Consider the following 22,532-nt stretch of genomic DNA (forward strand, 5'->3'; position numbering starts at 1 on the left):
TCTTAGAGCTGGCCGGCCATCTAAACTGAGCGATCGGGGGACAAGGGCCTTAATCTGGGAGGTGACCAAGAACCCGATGGTCACTCTGTCTGAGCTCCAGAGGTCCTCTGTGGAGAGAGGAGAACATTCCAGAAGGACAACCATCTCTGCAGCAATCCACCAATCAGGCCTGTATGGTAGACTGGCCAGACAGAAGCCACTCCTTAGTAAAAGGCACATGGCAGCCTGCCTGCAGTTTGCTAAAAGGCACCTGAAGGACTCTGACAATGAGAAACAAAATTCTCTGGTCGGATGAGACAAAGATTGAACTCTTTGGTGTGAATGCCAGGTGTCACGTTTGGAGGAAACCAGGCATCGCTCATCACCAGGCCAATACCATCCCTACAGTGATGCATGGTGGTAGCAGCATCATGGTGTGGGGATGTTTTTCAGCGGCAGGAACTGGGAGACTAGTCAGGATAAAGGGAAAGATGACTGCAGCAATGTACAGAGACATGCTGGATGAAAACCTGCTCCAGAGTGCTCTTGACCTCAGACTGAGGCGACGGTTCATCTTTCAGCAGGACAACGACCCTAAGCACACAGACAAGATATCAAAGGAGTGGCTTCAGGACAACTCTGTTAATGTCCTTGAGTGGCCCAGACTTGAATCCGATTGAACATCTCTGGAGAGATCTTAAAATGGCTGTGCACCGATGCTTCCCATCCAACCTGATGGAGCTTGAAAGGTGCTGCAAAGAGGAATGGGCGAAACTGGCCAAGGATAGGTGTGCCAAGCTTGTGGCATCATATTCAAAAAGACTTGAGGCTGTATTTGCTGTCAAAGGTGCATCATGTGATTTCTGTTTATTTTTAATAAATTTACAAAAACCTCAAGTAAACTTTTTTCACATTTTCTTTATGGGGTGTTGTGTGTAGAATTCTGAGGAAAAAAATTAATTCATTTTGGAATGAGGCTGTAACATAACATGTGGAAAAAGTGATGCATTGTATGTCCTCTTTGCAAGCACAATCTGATGGGACAACCTGAAAATAAAGGAGCATCTCTTCAAGCTCAGGTCCACAAATCTCTGGTGCTTTGTTTCCAGCAATATCGTAATTTTAGAAGCTCCAACCCAATGTGAAAATCATAATTTTGGAATCAAGTTAGCGCAAGATGCACTGCTATTCAAGAAATTGCACTGCAAGAAGAGTTTGGCTGGCTGTTAAAGTGCAACAGCTGAAGTGCTTGACATCTGACGCAAATTACAAAGTGTGTGTTTATAGATTAAAATATAGAGATAATCACAGAGAAATCAGTGAGTTCTCAACAACAATGGCAAGGACAAATTCTGAGTTTAAAACTCACTACTCTGACTTTAATACTTGATTTGTCCTTGCCTGTGTATACAGTACATGTCTTATTTCATTCACAGCTAGAATGAATCACTGACATAAATGTCAGGACAGCAGCTTTTGAAAATAAAGCTAGTATAGATTGAATTGACTGGATTCTCTTTCAAGTTTAAGTAATTATCTAAGCATTTGCAGTATAATCTGGAAAGGAAGATTGAACTTCCTAGTTCTTGCAAATGGGCAAGACCTATTTTAACTTGTCTGCACTGCTAAGTAAAATTCAGTATTTAAATACAGTTAAGGTAGTAAACACCACAGAAAATGGTGAGTAAAGAATATCCAAGGGTTTGAAGCTCTGACAAAAACTATACATTTCTGAATTTCATTTACATGTAAATACCACGCTAGCACATTTTCTAAATGCAAAACAAGAAAATGAGGCAGTCTTCATTCTAATTATTTAACGAGCTAGCCTATTTATTTAGGAAACCAGTTGGAATAAAAACCTACCGCCACGGTGTTACTTTTATGACTGAATTTGAGAACCTCGGTTTGATTAGAGTTTAGTTTTTGCCCTCCCACAATATCTTGTAATTTTTTTTAAACAAGTAAATTTCATTTATTGACAAGTAGCAACTGTTGAAAATAAAAGAAACTGACTTTGGTTTGAGTATGGCAAACACAAATAATGATGAAATTCAAACAGTATTTTGATTACATGGGTACCATGTGCTTGGTTGTACTGAATATTCAAATCTTTTTACAGTCTTGCTACATGTTGACAGCAGATTTCCAAGGTGTTATTTCCCCTAGAAAAGTCAGACTGAGGTTGCAAAAAACATTCTATATCTAAAACTACAGTGTAATGAAACATGAATCCATTCATAATATAATTCATACCAGACAGCACTGTCCATCATAAAAATCATGCTGATCTTTCTCCTTTATGGCTTCTTGGAACAAAGATCCACAGAGGGAAAATAAACACATTGCCAAGCTCATAAAACCCTCTAAGATGTAAAGTTTCCAAGAAAAAAATAAGCCAAACAAACAACAAACTTTCCACCTGCCTTGATTTCTAGACAAATGTGTAACAAATTACATATGGGTCAGAGTTATCATTAGGAAAATTTTGTTTCGCTTGTAGATTCCTTTATATTCAAGTTTCTGATTATTATCTCAGTACAAAATGTCAGGTTGTAAACGCCAACCACCAAACGAGTCATTTATGCTGGGAATTAATATGGGTATTGCTGATCAGTGCAAAGGCTCAGCAGATCAAAGTCCACATCGCTGTCAGTTTTCCTTTTGTTTAACCACCAGCACATTTATACAAAAATGAAAGTTAGGCTTTTATATAAAACCCTGTTTTAACAAAGTGTTCATGCTCAACACTAAGACAGTTGGTTGTGACTGAACAGGGAGATTCCATCTGTCCTTCACTCATCAACATCTTCATCCATTTCCTGTTCTTCTTCCTCTTCCTCAGTTTCTTCACTTAGCTGCTCATATTCCCCAGTCTCTGAATTCCACATACATCTTATATTCACCTTAAATTCTGCCATTTGGATTCCAAAGAGTTTCTATAACAAAGAAAAACAACATTAGATATGACAATATATACTGTAAAATGAGATGCTACTACTGGTGCCAAACAGAAATAAAGCATAATCATAACACTGAAAGCACAGCTGAAGACAGAAGTGTAAAGGTAATACCTAGATGGTACATTTTGATGTTAAAACTGAAGAATGTTAGATATAAGCACATGTTTTCATCACCTTTTTAACAGCCATTTTCTGTGTGTACCCAGGTTACCCCCAAATCATTTTCCTGCTCTCTTGCCATATGAACTGGGAAGACAGAATTTCTGCTTTCCAAATTGCAGGTTTCTACAGGAATGCTCCCGCAAGTCAGATATCCTACTCAGAAAGTTGGAAGAGCCTCACCAACTCTTGCCTTAGCATCGAAGATGGCTGCGGCCAATATTAACAATAGTGAAAGCTGTAGTATTATACGTTTTTTTCCTGTTAATGCAGATCAGCATAGTGCTCCATCCATCTGACTAAGAAGTATAAATACCTGTCCCCTCTCTCAAAATGTTTTGAGGTGTTAAAGCAAAACAATGTCAGAGACTGAAATTTGGGACCAGAGAGTTATTACAAACAATGGCATCAACTGAAACAGAAGTCTACAAAACTTCTGCATTATATAAGCATTGGAGCATTCAAGCGTTGAGCACATTTCAAATATATGTTTCCTATGACTGTATTTGAAGTACTTCCTTTTGATATCAGAAATGAATATTTAATTAGTGTAATAACTACAATAAACAAAACTACCCCATTTTCATGTTCAATAAATTTGTAAACCACAAACAACTTTAAAGTGTTTCATTTTTGTTTCACAGCTATGTAAACAAATAAGCAAGGAGTACAACAACATAACAGTGCATTCAGACCCCTTCACATTTTTCACATTATGATGTGTAATTTAAATTCATTGTCTTCACCTCATCAAATTTTAATTTCAGGACTGTGAAAACTGGTCCTACAAGCTAAAAACAAACAAAACAAAAAACAAACAACAAAAAAACACCTTACTAGAATCCGTGCCTGCTCTGGAGTCAGAACATCTCCTTCTTTACAAACTTCATAATCGGACAACAATGTTACAACCCCTGTAAAAAGAAAATGCAAAACTCTTATCATGGGTGCAGTCCAGATGGACAATGAAGTCTTAGACATAAAATGACTGGAAGATGACAACAAGCTGCTTTCAAGTCTAAACAGCCAGAACACTGTACTTCTAACCCTCTTCTCTTTCCTGTTTTTCAGGAATGGTATAAACTTTACCTATGACAAGAGCATGTAACCATTCAGTTATTTTTTTAATCATAGTTTGCTGCAAAGTTTGCCACAATATTATTTGAATTGAACCCAAACTGAGTTATGTTTAGACCATTGCATGTTCTCTGAAAACATCTATTCTGCCTCTTGATGTGAAACACTCCGACGTGTAGCTCAAATATTAACCTCAAGTATTTATTTAAATTAGCAACATGTCTTAAAGTCAGGCAATATAACAAAGAAAAGCAACTAAAATTACCAATATACTGTAAGTTCAAATTAATCATATAAATCAATTGTTAAAATCATATAAATCAATAAAATAGTCCACATGGCAGCAGCATCAAACCAAATCATGCTAGTCAAATAAACATTACAGTGAAAATTAACAAGTGCACCATAAGCCCCTTTTCACACTAGTAGCACTCTCTTTACTGCAGCTTTTATAATTCAGGAATCTAGCTCCAAAATGGGGAATAATGCTGCTTATTCCATGTATTCAAATGTTTTTATTTAACTTAAATTCACTTCTCAATATTTGTGCATGTTGCAAGGATGCTCTGATCAGGTATTTTAAGGCAGATACCGATTTCATTTAACTTGATTGGCCAATTCCAATTTCTTTATCCCTTTAAAATACTTTTGCATAACCAGAGAAATAGAAGATTTATGTCCTATATTAAGGTGTATTTTCATAATTAAACTATAGACCACAACTGTCAACTGTTCATTTTTTTTATCAACAATATGAAAATGCCTTAAAATACATACTTTAATAAAAGTACATGCATACACATACACACATACATATATATATATACTGTATATACACACATATATATATATATATATACACACATATACAGTGGTGTGAAAAACTATTTGCCCCCTTCCTGATTTCTTATTCTTTTGCATGTTTGTCACACAAAATGTTTCTGATCATCAAACACATTTAACCATTAGTCAAATATAACACAAGTAAACACAAAATGCAGTTTTTAAATGATGGTTTTTATTATTTAGGGAGAAAAAAAAAATCCAAACCTACATGGCCCTGTGTGAAAAGTAATTGCCCCTTGTTAAAAATAACCTAACTGTGGTGTATCACACCTGAGTTCAATTTCCGTAGCCACCCCCAGGCCTGATTACTGCCACACGAAATCACTTGAATAGGAGCTGCCTGACACAGAGAAGTAGACCAAAAGCACCTCAAAAGCTAGACATCATGCCAAGATCCAAAGAAATTCAGGAACAAATGATCCATCCATCCTCCATCCATCCATTTTCTAACCCGCTGAATCCGAATACAGGGTCACGGGGGTCTGCTGGAGCCAATCCCAGCCAACACAGGGCACAAGGCAGGAACCAATCCTGGGCAGGGTGCCAACCCACCGCAGGACACACACAAACACACCTACACACCAAGCACACACTAGGGCCAATTTAGAATCACCAATCCACCTAGCCTGCATGTCTTTGGATTGTGGGAGGAAACCGGAGCGCCCGGAGGAAACCCACGCAGACACGGGGAGAACATGCAAACTCCACGCAGGGAGGACCGAAGCGAACCGGTCTCCTAACTGCGAGGCAGCAGCGCTACCACTGCGCCACCGTGCCGCCCCCGGAACAAATGAGAACAGAAGTAATTGAGATCTATGGTTAAATGTGTTTGATGATCAGAAACATTTTGTGTGACAAACATGCAAAAGAATAAGAAATCAGGAAGGGGGCAAATAGTTTTTCACACCACTGTATATACACACACACACATATATATATATATATATATACACATAGCAAAATACCTGTGCCTCGCAGCGGAGAAGTAGTGTGTTAAAGAAGTAATGAAAAAGAAAAGGAAACATTTTGAAAATAATGTAACATGATTGTTAATGTAATTGTTTTGTCACTGTTGTGAGTGATGAGTGTTAAACACACACATATAAATATACATATCAATACATATATACATATATATATATATATATACATATATATATATATATATACATATATATATATATATATATATATATATACACATATATATATATATATATATACACATATATATATATATATATATATATATATATATATATATATATATATATACACACATATATATATATATATATATATATATATATATATATATATATATATATACACACATATATATATATATATATATATATATATATATATATATATATATATATATATATATATATATATATATATATATATATATACATATATATATATATATATATATATATATATATATATATACACATATATATATATATATATATATATATATATATATATATATATATATATATACATACATACATATACACAGTCTTTGGGGTGCGAGCAACTGTTGCTGGGGATGGCAGAATCCATGAAGGAAGAAAAATGAAAAACATTATTTGTACAAAATCTTAATTTATTTATCCATTCCTAAATAATTAAATGGGCAGGCCATTTCAGATCAGTGCAATACGCTGTTTGTTAAAACGGATGACTCCGCTCTTACGTGCAAGTCTGCGTGGATATTATGATTATTACGTTTCTGTTCAAGTTCTATTTAAATTTTAAATAGAAGGAATTTTTATTTAGTCGACAGAATATTATTCCGGAATAAATCAACTCAAACCTTAAATAACTTATAATATTTTGCTCTCCATAAAAATATATCCTGTCTAAATTATACAAGTTAGAAATAAAGTAAACGTTAAAAGAACAAACATTCAAATTTCTTTCCTCTTATGTAATTTTATATAAAAAATAAACTTAAATTTTAAATATCCCAAAAGATTTTGCTCTCCATAAAAATATATCCTGTCAAAATTATACAAATTCAAATATGAACATGGTGCATAACAAAACCTGGAAATATAAATAAAAATTGTTCTTTTCAGCAATAACAAATCAAATCATTCAGTTGTCTTTGCTCATATGTCATTTTAGAGCTGGACGCCTGGCATCTTTTTTTGGCAACAAGTTTGTTTATGTTTGCTGTGAGGTTCTGTGTTGTGGAGATTCTCAGGATGGACTGCAGGTGCTCATCAGTGAGGCGACTCCTGTGTGCTGTTTTGTTAGTCTTCATCACTGAGAAGAGCTTCTCACACAGATATGTGGTACCAAACATGCACAAGGTTCGAGCCGCATGTAGATGGAGCTGGAGCATTTGTGCGGAATGGAGTGAATAAACTGTGCGGGCGTGCAGTATCATACTTTGCCTTCAGTGTGCCATTACACTGCAGCTCAATCACCTCCATCTGAATCTGCACAGGTGCAGTTTCCACATCGACGGCAAATGGGTTGTGAAACAACTCAAAATTCTTTTTTTGTTCTTCAAAGTCACCAAAGCGCCGTGCGAACTCAGTGCGCTCAGTTTATCAGCAAAGTTATTTGGGAACACCGTAGTGCCGACTTGGTTCAACATTACTTGGCAACAGGGAAAGTGGGGCAAGTTGCACTGGTGCATTTGTGTCTCCCATAAAAGTAGCTTCACTTGAAATCACTTTGTGATTTTGCACGGTAAAACGTCTGCTGAAGTGTCAGATTCTTCTTTAACTCTTCTGCTTTCTGTATCTTGTGCATTGCATTCAGGTCTTTCAGGTTATCTTGATGTTTTGTCTCATAGTGCCGTCTTAGATTAAATTCTGTAATTACAGCCACATTAGCTCCACAAATGAGACACACGGGTTTACCGGCAATGTCAGTAAACATATACTCAGCCTCCCATCGGTTTTTAAAGGCTCTATGTTCAGAATCACCTTTTCTCTTCGGCATCGTGTGGGCTAGCTTCGCAATAACTTGCAGCATCATAAGCTAGACTTGATTAACGCGTGTTGGCAAGGCAGCTGAAGCGCTGCATTATGGGATCTGTAGTTTATTGTGTTACCAGCGCTTCATATCCCCGGGCCATTAATAACAATAATATATAAAATGATCTCGGGGCGGATATAATTACACACGGGCGGATGTGGCCTGCGGCCTTGAGTTTGACACATATGGACTAAATAGAACTTGAAAAGATATATTTTTCAAATGTGATCGCGCAATTCAGATCGAGTTGACGCGCACTACAGTACATCGAGCCCGCATGCTATTGTGGTTTTGCCTGCGTGCCTCAATAAGTTACCCTCCCCTCGCTCTTACTTTTTTACCGTTCATCTAATGAATACACTGAGTATGGCTTTACCAAAACAATCATTGATCGCGAATAAAGTATCCATTATTCATAAAGCTTCAATTGGTGATCTGTCTTTCTGTTAACCGCATATTTTTTCATACGTCTCAAACCAAGGGGATGCGAGGCTAAAATGAATCGAGAAGCGCGCGTACATACTCAGTGCATCCCCTCTCGGGATTCGAACCTCGGACGTCGGCGCTAGGCGAAGCCTCTACTATTGCGCCACGGCGTGTGGTTTGTCTATTTGAGCGTAGCAGTGTAATTTGTTTTTTGTTTAGCACTCTTTGGAACTGTTGCTTTTTGTCTGCGCATTGCGTCAGTTCACGTGAGCCGCTGAATATGGTTTTATATGTCACTCGCTTCTAATTGTTTCGCTGCCTTCTTAATTATATAATGCATGTTTTCTTCAGCGCTTTTTGGAGCTCTTCCTGGTTTTCTACGTACTGCGTGATTACGTGGGAGGCGTGATGATGTCACACGAAACTCCTTCCCCCCACGGCTTTCGAGCTCAACTCCATTACAATAAATGGAGAAAAATAGCTTCTAGTTATGACCATTATGCGTAGAATTTCGAAATGAAATTGCCCAACTTTTGTAAGGAAGCTGTAAGGAATGAACCTGCCAAATTTCAGCCTTCTACCTACACAGCAAGTTGGAGAATTAGTGATGAGTCAGTGAGGGCTTTGCCTTTTATTAGTATATATATATATATATATATATATATATATATATATATATACACACACACACACACATACACAGTCGAGCGATATAGTGAGGGATCACTGTGTGTGAGTATATATATATATATATATATATATATATATATATATATATATATATATATATATATATATATATATATATATATATATATATATATATATATACATATACACACACACATATATATATGTATACATATGCACCTGCCTGATTTTGTTTGAACAATTATTGCACACTTTCTGTAAATCCAATAAACTTTATTTCACTTCTCAAATAAAAAAAATGTGTCTCCTATATGATATATTTAACTGACATTTTTTATAGTAACAACCAACAATTTATACAGGAAAATAATGACTATTAACAAGGTTGCCCAAACTTTTGCATCCCACTGTATTACGTATTAAATAAAGCTCCATTTGCAATTAAACGCGATATTCATGCACTTATACATTTTAATCATTTTAAATCATTAATAGCATTAAAGCTTTTTGATGTTGAAATACACATTTACTAAATGTATACAAGTGTGATTTTTTCTTCAGTGTATTGACTAGACATTTGTAATTCTTGAGGTGTAATTATAAAATATGAATTACCATTTTAATTATGTAGAATTTGTTTCTTACCAAAACTTAGGCTTTATGACACACAGCAACGAATAACAAACAGTACAAATCTTTAAAAATCTTTTGTTTACTAAGTAGCAATTTCAAAATTGTCTTTATCTTTTCTTTTCCCAATTAAAATGTAGACATAAAAGAAAAACACATATTAAGAAAAACAAGAAATGTAAAAGGGATGGAACAGATGTTTCAAAGTTGCAAAATTTAAAAGGAAAAAATCAAAAGTGATGTCCATTTGATGACAAACATGGTGAGTCTGAAGTTAATACTGGTTGCAGAATGAACAATAAATAGCACAGAACATATGAAAACTGTGGAGTAACGCTCTGAAAAGAAATCTCAGACGTAATATAAAGATGAAGACTATATGAGTAAAAGTTGCAGGAACAGAACCAATTCTGCTAGGAAAAAAGTAAGCAAATAGATATGTATTATTTTAAAGTAAGTTAATGAAGAGCAGTGTAGAAATTGAGCTCTTCATGGAAAGTATGCACACCTTTCTTCAGAGCTGTGGGAAGTCCAAGCTGCCGTAACTGAGGCTCCATAGAGTGAGGAAACTTTTCAAGTGGTCCCTCATCCAGAGTCACATTCATGCTGGCCTTATTTCCTGCACGGGCAAAGTCCATCTCCTTAAAGTGGTTGAAGTACCTGAGGCAATAAAATCAAAACATTTTACTGAATACATTATTACCACTCCACCAGATTAAAAAAAAGAAAAAAAAAAAAAAGAAAAACAGAAAACTACCCATATCAGACACATTTTACTTTCATACTATCATTTAAATAACATAATAAGGCATTCACATAGTATATACGAATTTTCAGAGTTACCACTTTTAATATTCCGTCCCATTTTGTTCTGCTCACCTTAATTTTCAGTCAGAATTTTAGGAAAAAACAAAATGTGGCTGCCCGGATAGCACAAAAAATTGAATGTACTGTATTGTGAAAACAAAAGCAAACTATAAAACATTAACTATGTATCCCCTCACCATAAATATAATGCAACCACAAAAATGGCAATTGCAGCGAACGAGGGTTTTTTATATAAGGAAATGAAAGAAGAAGTTAGTGTTTCTTTGCAACTTAGATGAGAACCACATTAATTTCTTACATGTTATACTGGATGAGTGCTCATGTGAAATATATGCTTCTTAGTAGGGAATTTCACATAAGGCCAATAGCCCATGAATACAAGTGCAACTTATAAAACTTTGGCTTGATGGTAAACCCACAAAAAAAACCCAGAAGAGTTAATATAGTTTTTTTTATTTAAATCCCCAGCTCCAATATACCGTAGTGAGGAACATTTTCTGTATAAGCACACATACTCTTAATTTACATTAGACAGACTTACTCTTGAACATCTTCACGGGTTTTGTTAGTAAATAATAGGCCGACCTCTCCTCTCAAACGCTTGCTGATCTGTAATACCAAAGAAAGAAACACATTTAAATTAAGCATATATAAAAAATTATATTCCGCCTTAAAGACACAGCAATTTAACAAAAACAAGTATAAAAATAATACAACTGCAAAACTTCAGGAACACAGAACACGCCCACACTAAAATCTGCTTCAAGTGAAAGAAATGATTGAATATCGTTTAAATCAATAGACCCCTCAGCAAGATTCAGTATAATATTCAGAATATAATAAGCCTCAAAACACCCAAATGGAAATTTGGGAATTTTCTGGACAGGACAGAGCACAGGTAGGACAGTGTTTTTCAACAGGATGCGAGAGTTAGTTAGCACCGAAATCCAGGAATGAAGATGTCATGTCAAGATCCTTTGCAAAATAGTTTTCAGATATTAAACAGAAAAAGGTCCTTAATCTCTGGGTCAGGAGTTATAGCTCACCACATGAGACATTTGCCTTAAACATCCACCCCATAAACTAGCTCCATGATACATACAGTGCATCCGGGAAGTATTCAGAGCGCATCACTTTTTCCACATTTTGTTATGTTACAGCCTTATTCCAAAATGGATTAAATTCCTTTTTTTCCTCAGAATTCTACACACAACACCCCATAATGACAACGTGAAAAAAGTTAAAAAAATTATAAAAAAGAAAAAAGAGCGCTCTTGACCTCAGACAGGGGCGACAGTTCATCTTTCAGCAGGACAACGACCCTAAGCACACAGCCAAGATATCAAAGGAGTGGCTTCAGGACAACTCTGTGAATGTCCTTGAGTGGCCCAGCCAGAGCCCAGACTTGAATCCGATTGAACATCTCTGGAGAGATCTTAAAATGGCTGTTCACCGACGCTTCCCATCCAACCTGATGGAGCTTGAGAGGTGCTGCAAAGAGGAATGGGCGAAACTGGCCAAGGATAGGTGTGCCAAGCTTGTGGCATCATATTCAAAAAGACTTGAGGCTGTAATTGCTGCCAAAGGTGCATCGACAAAGTATTGAGCAAAAGCTGTGAATACTTATGTACATGTAATTTCTCAGTTTTTTTATTTTTAATAAATTTGCAAAAACCTCAAGTAAACTTTTTTCACATTGTCATTATGGGGTGTTGTGTGTAGAATTCTGAAGAAAAAAATGAATTTAATCAATTTTGGAAAAAGGCTGTAACATAACAAAATGTGGAAAAAGTGATGCACTGTGAATACTTTCCGGATGCAATGTAGACCCTTTACTGATTGTGAAAAAGTAGGTCCTGTTTCATATGGTCTTGCCTTTCCAGAACATTTTAAAATAAACCAAAACTTTACATTTCTCACATTTTACTTTCTGTCCATCTTTTCTGGTACAACAATAAAAGCATGCAAGCAGTCACACAAAAAAAAAAAACACACACAAGGCCCCTAGGAAGAAGAAGAAGAAGAAAAAAAAAAAAAAAGCATTTAAAAAGTAAAAAAAAAATGTCAGATATTTTGATTGGATAACTACACCAATACTAACCCAAACCCTGCTTAATCCACCCTGGCAGAGCCAAGTTTTCTTTATATTACTCCCAGGTAACTCCTGAAGACACTACAATGTAAAGTGTTAGTGTCATCTTCCAGAAACACTTGGAACTTAACATTCTGAATCTTGGATGGTAGAACAAAAAAACAGTTTTATCCTTACCTTGTGCAAATTATCCTTGTACTCATCTTCACATCCTTTTCCCAAAGCAACCATCATTACTTTGTTTTTTCCAAAGAAAAACCTACCCAAAAAAGAGAAATAATAAAAGAACGCACTGCAAAGACCAAGGGAGTTGAGCTAGCCTATAAAACCATATAATTAAAGAAATGGAAGTCAAAAAGACTGAAGTACCCGATTAAATTTTAAAGGTATTTAACTATCTGCATCTAACAAGAAAACACAACAAAATACATAGTGTTTACATAAAAATATTATAAGCTTTGATATCAGGCAATTACTCCACACTCGTTATTCCATATCAGGCTTAAAATAACTATACCAATGTTTTTCTTAGGGCTTTTCAGACAAGATTTTTAGTAAGGGAATATAACTAAGTGAACAGTATGGAAACAGTGAAAGTAGTAGTAGTGTTGTCATTAGGATCTTGTGCAATATACATTTTAGACAGCTTTAAAGAAGATGTATGCATTAGAAATACACGGGGTAAGCTGTACATGTGACAATACACTACAATGATGTTAAAATCAATACCTTTTTTTTAGAAGGACACAAACTATTGTGCTGTCTGCTCACCTGCTGTGCTTCCATGCTGTCCTGATAACTTTTAATTTGCTATTCCTCACATTGGCAACAGAAAATATGAAGAGATACCTGTATGTATCCACACATTTACGCAGCTGGGGAAAAAAAAAGGAATATAAAGTTTTTTTTTTATTGTTAAATAAAAAAAATAATAAAATCATGCAATTTTGCAGCACTTACCTCTTCAATTAATTTTTGTTTTGCTTCTAATCCCTTCTTTGCTGTTTTTGTTAAGGATACTAGTATATAAAAAAATAAAAACAAATAATTAGTGATGCAGCGATATGAAAATTCTGGGTGATACCGATATGTTTCTGTCCATCTTTGCTAATACCGATAACAATTAGAACAATTAGAACAATCTAGACGAGAACAGGCCATTCAGCCCAACAAAGCTCGCCAGTCCTATTCACTTGCTTCCTCCAAGAAAACATCAAGTCGAGTTTTGAAAGTCCCTAACGTCTTACTGTCTACCACACTACTTGGTAACTTATTCCAAGTGTCTATCGTTCTTTGTGTAAAGAAAAACTTCCTAATGTTTGTGCGAAATTTACCCTTAACAAGTTTCCAACTGTGTCCCCGTGTTCTTGATGAGCTCATTTTAAAATACAAGTCTCGATCCACTGTACTAATTCCCTTCATAATTTTAAACACTTCAATCATGTCACCTCTTAATCTTCTTTTGCTTAAACTGTAAAGGCCCAGCTCTTTTAATCTTTCCTCATAATTCAACCCCTGTAGACCTGGAATCAGCCTAGTCGCTCTTCTCTGGACCTTTTCTAGTGCTGCTATGTCCTTTTGTAGCCTGGAGACCAAAACTGCACACAGTACTCAAGATGAGGCCTCACCAGTGCATTATAAAGGTTGAGCATAACCTCCTTGGACTTGTACTCCACAGATCGTGCTATATAACCTAACATTCTGTTAGCCTTCTTAATGGCTTCTGAACACTGTTTGGAAGTTGATAGCTTGGAGTCCACTATGACTCCTAAATCCTTCTCATAAGGTGTACTCTCGATTTTTCGACCGCCCATTGTGTATTCAAACCTAATATTTTTACTTCCTATGTGTAATACTTTACATTTACTGACATTAAATTTCATCTGCCACAAATCTGCCCAAGCCTGTATGCTATCCAAGTCCTTCTGTAATGATATAACGGATTCCAAATTATCTGCTAATCCACCTATCTTGGTATCATCTGCAAACTTAACCAGCTTGTTACTTATATTCCTATCTAAATCATTTATATATATTAAAAATAGCAGCGCCCTAGCACTGACCCCTGTGGAACACCACTCTTAACATCAGCCAGTTCTGATGAGGTTCCTCGCACCATCACCCTCTGCTTCCTGTGTCTGAGCCAATTCTGCACCCATCTAAAAACATCACCCTGAATTCCCACTTCTTTTAACTTGATGCCCAACCTCTCATGTGGCACCTTATCAAATGCTTTCTGAAAGTCCAGATAAATAATATCATAAGCTCCACTTTGATCGTATCCTTTTGTTGCCTCCTCATAGAATTCCAACATGTTAGTAAAACACGACCTCCCCTTCTGAACCCATGCTGACTGTTCAGAATAACTCCTGTCCTTGTCATGTGTTGCTCAATCTTATCCTTAATAATTCCTTCCATTAATTTTCCTGTGATGCTTGTTAAGCTTACTGGCCTATAGTTGCTTGGATCTGCCCTGTCACCCTTTTTATATAATGGGATGATATTTGCCATTTTCCAGTCCTTTGGAATCTCTCCAGTGCACAGTGACTTCCTAAAAATACGTGTCAAGGGTTTATATATGTACTCACTAGCCTCCTTAAGAACACGAGGATAAATATTATCTGGGCCTGGTGATTTGTTTGATTTCATCTTATTTAATCTGAGCAGCACTTCTCCCTCTACAATTTCCAAATCCCTCAGTACCTCCTTAGTAGTTGTGTTTACCTCTGGCAGGTTATCCACTTGCTCACTTGTAAACACCTCAGAAAAATGTAAGTTTAGGGCATCTGCTATTTCATTGTCTGTATCTTTTAATTCCCCTTTACTATTCCTGATGAACTTGACCTCCTCCTTAACTGTTCTTTTACTACTAAAATACTGAAAGAATCTCTTGGGGTCTTCTTTAGCCTTATCTGCTATATTCCTCTCCAACTGTCTTTTAGCCTCTCTGATATCCTTCTTAATGGTTGCCCTCATGTTCTCATACGCGCTACGGTTCTCTTTGCAGTCATTAGTCTTATATGCCTTATACAGCAGTTTTTTCCTTTGCAACTTCTTTTTTAAATCTTTATTAATCCATCGTGGAGATTTTTTTAGTTTCCTATTACTTCCAAATTTAGGTATGTATCTGTCCTGCATTACATGTAAAACATTTTTAAACCTGTTCCACTGCTCCTCGACTGTCTCCACATTTAAAAGCTTATCCCAGTCTATCCTACTTAGACTTTGTCGCATCTGCTCAAAATTAGCCCTACTAAAGTTCAACTTAACAATTTTAGTCTTTGCATCTGTACTCATTATAACCTATGGCCAATATTTTTTTAGTTATTCTGAAAATGTATTATGCATTATCAAAGAAACATCAGTAGCATGTCAAATAGAGATGAACTTTTTTTATTAACTTGCTGACTTTTACGCCATTTTTTTCTATAGATATAAGCAGCCAGTACTTTCTGTGGGGAGAGGAAAGGGCAAGATACGGCCCATCTCTATAGAAAAAATATTCCAGGTCATGTACAAAAATCTGCTAAACATACACATTCTGCGTAACTTGAGCACATCAAGACACCATGCCCTTACAGAACATGGCATTGGGTATATTAACAAAAAAAAACAACGTATATTCTTTGTGCTATAATCATACATACAGTATATTGCTTTAATTAAGTAACATTAAAATAAAAGGTACAATGAGGCCAATAACACTGGTCTTAAGTTGGCTTCTTTAAAAGCACAAATGGTAGGTTTTTCTTAACAAAAAGAAGCATTTCTGCCTTTTCATCAGAAAGTCTGTTTCTATTTTCATTTACTATATTTGATACAGCTGAAAAAAGATGTTCACAGTCTACACTGGTACAGGGTACATGATCACTGCCTTGGCCAAGGTTGGGAAACAGGCTGCATTGCTTTTCCAATACTGGAGGGTGCAGTTATTTCTGGAGATAGAGGGCTCACCCAGATAGTTATTCAACTGGGAAAAAAAGAAAAAAAACCCCACAAGTTTACAAACATTCACCTATATTATAATAAAAAATAATAAATTAATTAGGTTCACTAGATATGTGCTAAAGAAAAACAGGATAATCACCTGCACCAACCACTGCCATTAATAAAAACTTGTGACACTGAAAGCTTGACGTATAATGATTTGGGTCAAAGGCATTCTATAAAGGGTGATGCGGATGCACTATTAAGAGATGCAGCACAAGCTGTTCCACAATGAAATACTTTGTAACACAGGTGTGCCTTGAAATATTGAAAGACTACTGCATATTTTAGGGTGATTTTGTTTTAAAGTAATGCTTACATTAAAACTGGAGTAGATGTTGCCTTAAAATCTTTTACAGTTTAGATATTGGAGGCACATCTTTCACAAAGTACAAAACATGAAGCTGCATTCTATTGCAGGTGAACCTGTTCCGCCTTTTTGTTAAGTACCCACGAAATTAAATTCCTCCAATATTTTTCTACAGTGACTCGACCATCTAAAATGGAAAAACCCACAAACTGCGCTGCTGCAATAACAGTTTTGTAAGGAAACAAATTGTAAAAACCCTAACGAAAAAGGCGAGGTGATGCCATTAACTTGTTCCTTTTCTTCTCAGCTAATGTTTGTGGAGTAGTTTGCCCCACACTCATTAAGTTATGCACAGTCCCAGCAAGCCGCCTCGCAGTGCCAACTATGAGTTTCTGGCGAATGCACAATGATACAGATTAGATATTAGGAAGCTGTAGTGTATGACTTGTGCTTTTTTTTTTTTAATTAAATCAGTAATTTGGGACATCTGGTCATCCTAATTAGTATGATTATTGTTAATAATTTTATGATTGTTATGTTAACTCGACAGCAGTTGAATGTGGTTTTGCAGCCACATACAAATTTTCTTCAAGAATTTCTTCATACATCTTTCCGATTGCAAATCTTTATCTCTTGTGGGTGTGCTGTTGCTCTCTGCGTCTCCATTACCAACTGACATCTCGACCAGTAGTTTCTCAAGTGTTTTTTGGTATTTTGGTAACAAAAATCTATCTTTGTACTATGGGTCAAGGAGAGTAGAGAGATAGTATAGTGGCTTGGAGAATGCACCACTCAAGTGTTTTTGTGACAGCCTCCAAAAGTGTGATTTTTGTCATTTGATCACCGGAATCTGTCATGCAACACTTGCTAAGCAGGCTTAAAGCACTTCAATAGACAGAATCACATCTGAAATTGTAGCTGAATGCACGCTTATGTCTTTAGTAAGTTGCTTGAATGGGTCGAGTAATCATGTTTTCCACAAGTCCCCACTGACGCACGGTGAGAGAAGCAGGAAGCTCGTATTCAGCACCATGAGTGCACTTCTGATCAACCAGACTTTTCAGCATATAATACGTGCTGCTCCAATGAGTCAGCGTGTCCTGCTAAAGCATTCTTGTTGGGGTACCAAAGTCTATTTGCATTTCTCTCAGCTGCGAAACAGCGAGCTAGGAGTGTTTAAAATGAGTAACTACAGTATTCGCTTCCCAATGGCAAAACAGTTGGAGACAATTCTCTGGCTTAATAAGCCTTTATTTACAGCAAGCTGCAAAGTGAGAGCCATGCAGCTTAAACTTTTAATGTCACTTTCTTCCATAGCATTTGCCATACTGCGAGCGATGTCACAAAGCACAACGTGCACGCTACTTTTTGAAATTTTCGTTCACATGGAATCAAAAGCTTGTGCAGAATGAGAACCGGAGAACTCATTAGCATGCAACACCACTCTATATGCATCAAAATTTTCATTAATCCAGTGTGCCATTAGACCCAGCATGCTCATGGGGCTGACCTCTGAGCTCCACATATCTGTAGTGAAGATAATGCTGGTAAGATTGTTTCTTAAAAACTTGTGGATATTTGTAGCAAGCACATCATATAATGAAGGCAGTGAGACATCTGCAAAGTATCATCAGCCTGGAAGAATGTACCAAGGTTCTAAATGCTGTAGTAACCGACGAAATCCCTCATACTCAGCTAGGGTAAAAGGTTGTTCATCGAGTGCGACCATTTCCATTATTTTAGTAGTTATGACTTTAACTCTGGTGCTGTCTTGAGGAAATGTCTTCACGTTTTGAAGGGTTTGTTGTAAGAGGTTACCGCTAGTAAGCCCAGTAGCGTCTGATTTAACTTTCATTTTGGTATTAGTTGCTAAAAATAAAATTCTGTGTATAATTCGTTATGGTGGTTCTTCAGATGGGTAATTAAATTTGTGGTATTGAAAGATTTAATTCTAAAGTCTCTGCACATTATCTTATTTTTGCAGGTAGAGCAGACTGCAACTCTGTTGTCTTCCTCTTTTCACAAAAAAATTACCACACAGCTGACACTCCCGCAGTATTAGTCATAATTGTGATGAGAACAGGCCATTCAGACCAACAAGCTTGTTCATCCTATTTAACTTGATTGTCCAAAATACCAATAAGTCAAAATCTGAAGGTCCTTAAAAATCGTACACTCCACCACACTACTTGGTAATTTATTCCATGAGTCTATGGTTAATTGCATGAAGAAAAACCTAACATTTATGCAAAACCTTGTGACGATAAAAGTTCTACTCCACGCTCCGATATAGGAGCTTCTGGGGAGCTCTCGAACCCAACACCGTCAGTAATGTCACCGATGAGCTAGACAGAGAAGACATCAACAAGGAAGCAAGGGAATGGTGCAAAAAGTGCAAAGTGCTTTTATTTAAAAACAAAACCAAAAACAGTGTCCAAATAATGCAGTGTCTCAAATAGTTCTTAAATAAATAACCCATTAAAACAGGTGAACTGTGGATGTTAAAACCCAATAAATACATCATTTAAAAACGAGGTTAAAATGATAATGGCTGGAAGCAGGTTTGTCTTAAAACTCCGGTGCTTTCTTCTTTCTACTGGTGGCTCCCCTGCTTCTCCCATACGAGCCCCGCAAAAGGGGAGTCGCCCTACCAGCAAATGAAGCTCCCTCCTATTCTGGTCCAGTAGCCTTCCGATCCCTGGCTATGTAAGGCTCCAGCCAGACCAAGACTTGGGTTCCCTCCCCAGTGGCCAGGGCGCTCACGTTGGGGGAGCAACCCGCCCAAAGCCTCCTCAACTGCCGCTTCCTTCAACGGCAAGTCATCTCCACTGCCGGTCAATCCAGCTCCTCAAAACTGCTCAGCTGGAGCGACTGCTTCTATCTGCACCCCTGAGAGTTGGCCAAACATATCTATGGGGCTATCCTACCAACTTCATTCAACCTCCGACAAGCCTGCTCATGAACCGGCTTTCTCCTTCCTGCCACTTTCTTCTCCATTAACCTCCATTCTTTCCTTTTTTTTTCTCCTCCCCTATCCGCCTCACGCTTCTAGTATATATTACGGGGATGTGGATCAGGTGTGGCGATTAGAAGCTCCCGGCATCAATTACGGATGCAGACGACTCCTCACAAGTGCACTTAAGCGAGGACCGCCTGCATCACGAAACACCCAGGAACCGCTCCAGCCACACTACCACGCCCCCTCTTTAAGCCGCGATTATCTATTGAAAACCTGGCCTTTTAAATCTGAGCTGTTGACCCATTACAACACAAACCACCCCCAACATGTTTCCAATCATATCCCGGTGTTTATTTTAAAGTAACAACTGGAATTAACTCTTCTAATTCCTTTCATAATTTTAAACACTTTGATCAGGCCACCTCTTAACCTGTTTGTTTAAACTGAAAAAGTTCAACTCTTTCAATCTCTCCTCATTGCTCAAACCTTTTAGTTCCAGAATCACCCTACTCACTCTTCTCTGGACTCTCTCTACTGTTGCTATGTCTTTTTTTTTTTTTTTTAAATATGGACACAAAACTGTACACAGTACACCAGGTGAGGCCTTTGTACCAGATAAACAGCTTAATATCCTAATAGTCTTGTTTTTCCATTTCTGTAAATTATCTGGTTAAAGATTGTGACAAGTTCACTACTACACCTAGGTCCTTCTTATAAGAGGAACTTTTACATGTCAGACTTTCCATTGTGTATTCCCATCTAACATTTCTACTTTCTATGTGTAATATTGTATGCTCCATAAGGCCCATGTAGCAACTAAGCTGATTCTGCATTATCTGACCTTCCACCTCATTTGGTATCATCTACAATAACAAGCTTGTTATTTATATTGCAATCAAGGTTATATATATATATATTTTTTTTTTTTCCATTTTTTTCTCCCATTTGTGAAACTCCAGCTGCATATATATATTTATATTAAGAGAGTGGTCCCAGCACTGACCTCTTAGTGACACCAACATGACTCAGCAAGAACAATAGTTTGTTTCTGGCACTACAAACAATCTGATCATTTAAATAGATTGATTACATGAAAACACATAAAATATACATAGAAAACACAAACACACCACAAAAAAAAAATTATCTCAACAATACAGGATTCAGATACTTTCTAAGTAATGCTTTCAACATCTGATGTATTTAATGTGCATCAAAGCCAACCCTCTAACAGTTTAGTTCAGCATAAATGCAGGTGTAGGATGCACAACATTTTGAACTCATCCATATTCCATATGAGGTCTAAAGATTAACATTTTAATTTTGGAATGAAACAAATACAGAAAATGTTAAGACAGTAATACAACTGTAAAGCATACTTTTTCTAGTCCAGTTTTCAAAGCATTTATAATCTTTAGCAAACCCAGTGTTTTCATTCACTGTTGTTGAACCTGGTCTGCTGTAAAACCCAGTTAATTCACAACAATATATACATTTATTTGTTTCGGATTAAATGCATATATTTTAATACCAATGAGCAGTTTTTCCAAGGCTACACTCTTCAAATGCAAGTTTAACTGTACAAAAAATTCTGTTGCTCGAAGTAAAAATCTTGCTTTTAACTGGGCAAATACTATACGTAAACATTTTTGATCTATGTTTTTACTCTGACATTTAGAAATGACCCCGGGATTATTCAACTTTGAATCTAAAAGACTAATGCACTTTATTTTAAGCATAGATACGCATTTGATTTTCAAAGTATATATTTGTCAATTTTACTTTGGATTATTTCCGTTCTTGCACACTTAAGAATGACAGAAAATCTAGACACGGGTCTATCGTTTTATTTATCCATTATTATATGTAACTTTCCACAGACCACAGTTTTACACAGCACTTTACAAATCAAAACATATGGAAATAATATCGAACTGATGATTCATAAAAGTAAAGTGATATTAACAACTGATCAATAGCACAATAAAGTCAGCATCAGCAGAGTAGTTAAATAATCCGTTACGGGGCAAAACAAGCAGGTCTAAAATGAAACACTGAAACATCTAGGGGCAAAAAGGCAAACACCCGGTAACTTATGATTTTAACAGGTTTACGTGACATTTGTAGCCACTGCAGGTGCAGCATTGCTCATAAATATAAAACTGTTATGACGGGATAAGAATTCTGCAAATGAATCGAGAATATTGCAAATGTGAGTCTTTCAGGTATTAGCTCATGCTTCCCCACAAATTAAAGACAAATTAAAGTAGTCCTATGATTTTTCTCTTTAAATCTAATTGCTTAACTTGGCACAAAACATCGCTAGATACTCTACTTTATTCGATTTTAAAAAGTCGTTTGAAATTCAAAAAACTCACTTTTTTTATCTCGCTTGGATTTCGGCATGATTGCAACCCACGTTGTACTCCAGCATTACGAAAGGCCCCACTGGGTCCGCCAACTTCCGGGGTAAGATTTTCCTAAAATATTGCCTGTTTTAAATCTCACACATGTTGCAAAGACTGTATTACCACATAAACATTAAAGACGTGTTAAATGTATTTATTTTTCCTATTTTGTTGCAATTCTTTAGATGTTGCTAATCATACAGGCAGTTTTGTA

General features: G+C 36.5%; 1 protein-coding gene across 1 annotated transcript; it reads right to left on the reverse strand.

Annotated features, from left to right (window-relative positions):
- Positions 1 to 1,791: 1,791 nt before the first annotated feature.
- mrto4 (MRT4 homolog, ribosome maturation factor) lies at positions 1,792 to 22,377 on the reverse strand. Its single transcript, XM_039756136.1, has 8 exons — positions 22,289 to 22,377; positions 13,615 to 13,673; positions 13,426 to 13,529; positions 12,832 to 12,913; positions 11,104 to 11,171; positions 10,243 to 10,394; positions 3,939 to 4,015; positions 1,792 to 2,918 (listed from the first exon to the last, which is right to left on the reverse strand). Exons 1-8 carry the CDS (start codon positions 22,314 to 22,316, stop codon positions 2,775 to 2,777), a joined length of 714 nt encoding a protein of 237 aa, XP_039612070.1. The 5' UTR covers positions 22,317 to 22,377; the 3' UTR covers positions 1,792 to 2,774.
- Positions 22,378 to 22,532: the final 155 nt, after the last annotated feature.

Source organism: Polypterus senegalus, chromosome 6 (genome assembly GCF_016835505.1).
Source record: "Polypterus senegalus isolate Bchr_013 chromosome 6, ASM1683550v1, whole genome shotgun sequence".
Classification (NCBI taxonomy): domain Eukaryota; kingdom Metazoa; phylum Chordata; class Cladistia; order Polypteriformes; family Polypteridae; genus Polypterus; species Polypterus senegalus.

Coding starts and splice junctions, on each gene's coding strand:
- mrto4 (XM_039756136.1), bottom strand. CDS start 22,316: ATGCCGAAATCCAAGCGAGATAAAAAAA. Junction 13,530..13,614: donor AACAAAAATTAATTGAAGAG/GTAAGTGCTGCA, acceptor TTTTTTCCCCAG/CTGCGTAAATGTGTGGATAC. Junction 4,016..10,242: donor TCCCACAGCTCTGAAGAAAG/GTGTGCATACTT, acceptor TTCTTTTTACAG/GGGTTGTAACATTGTTGTCC.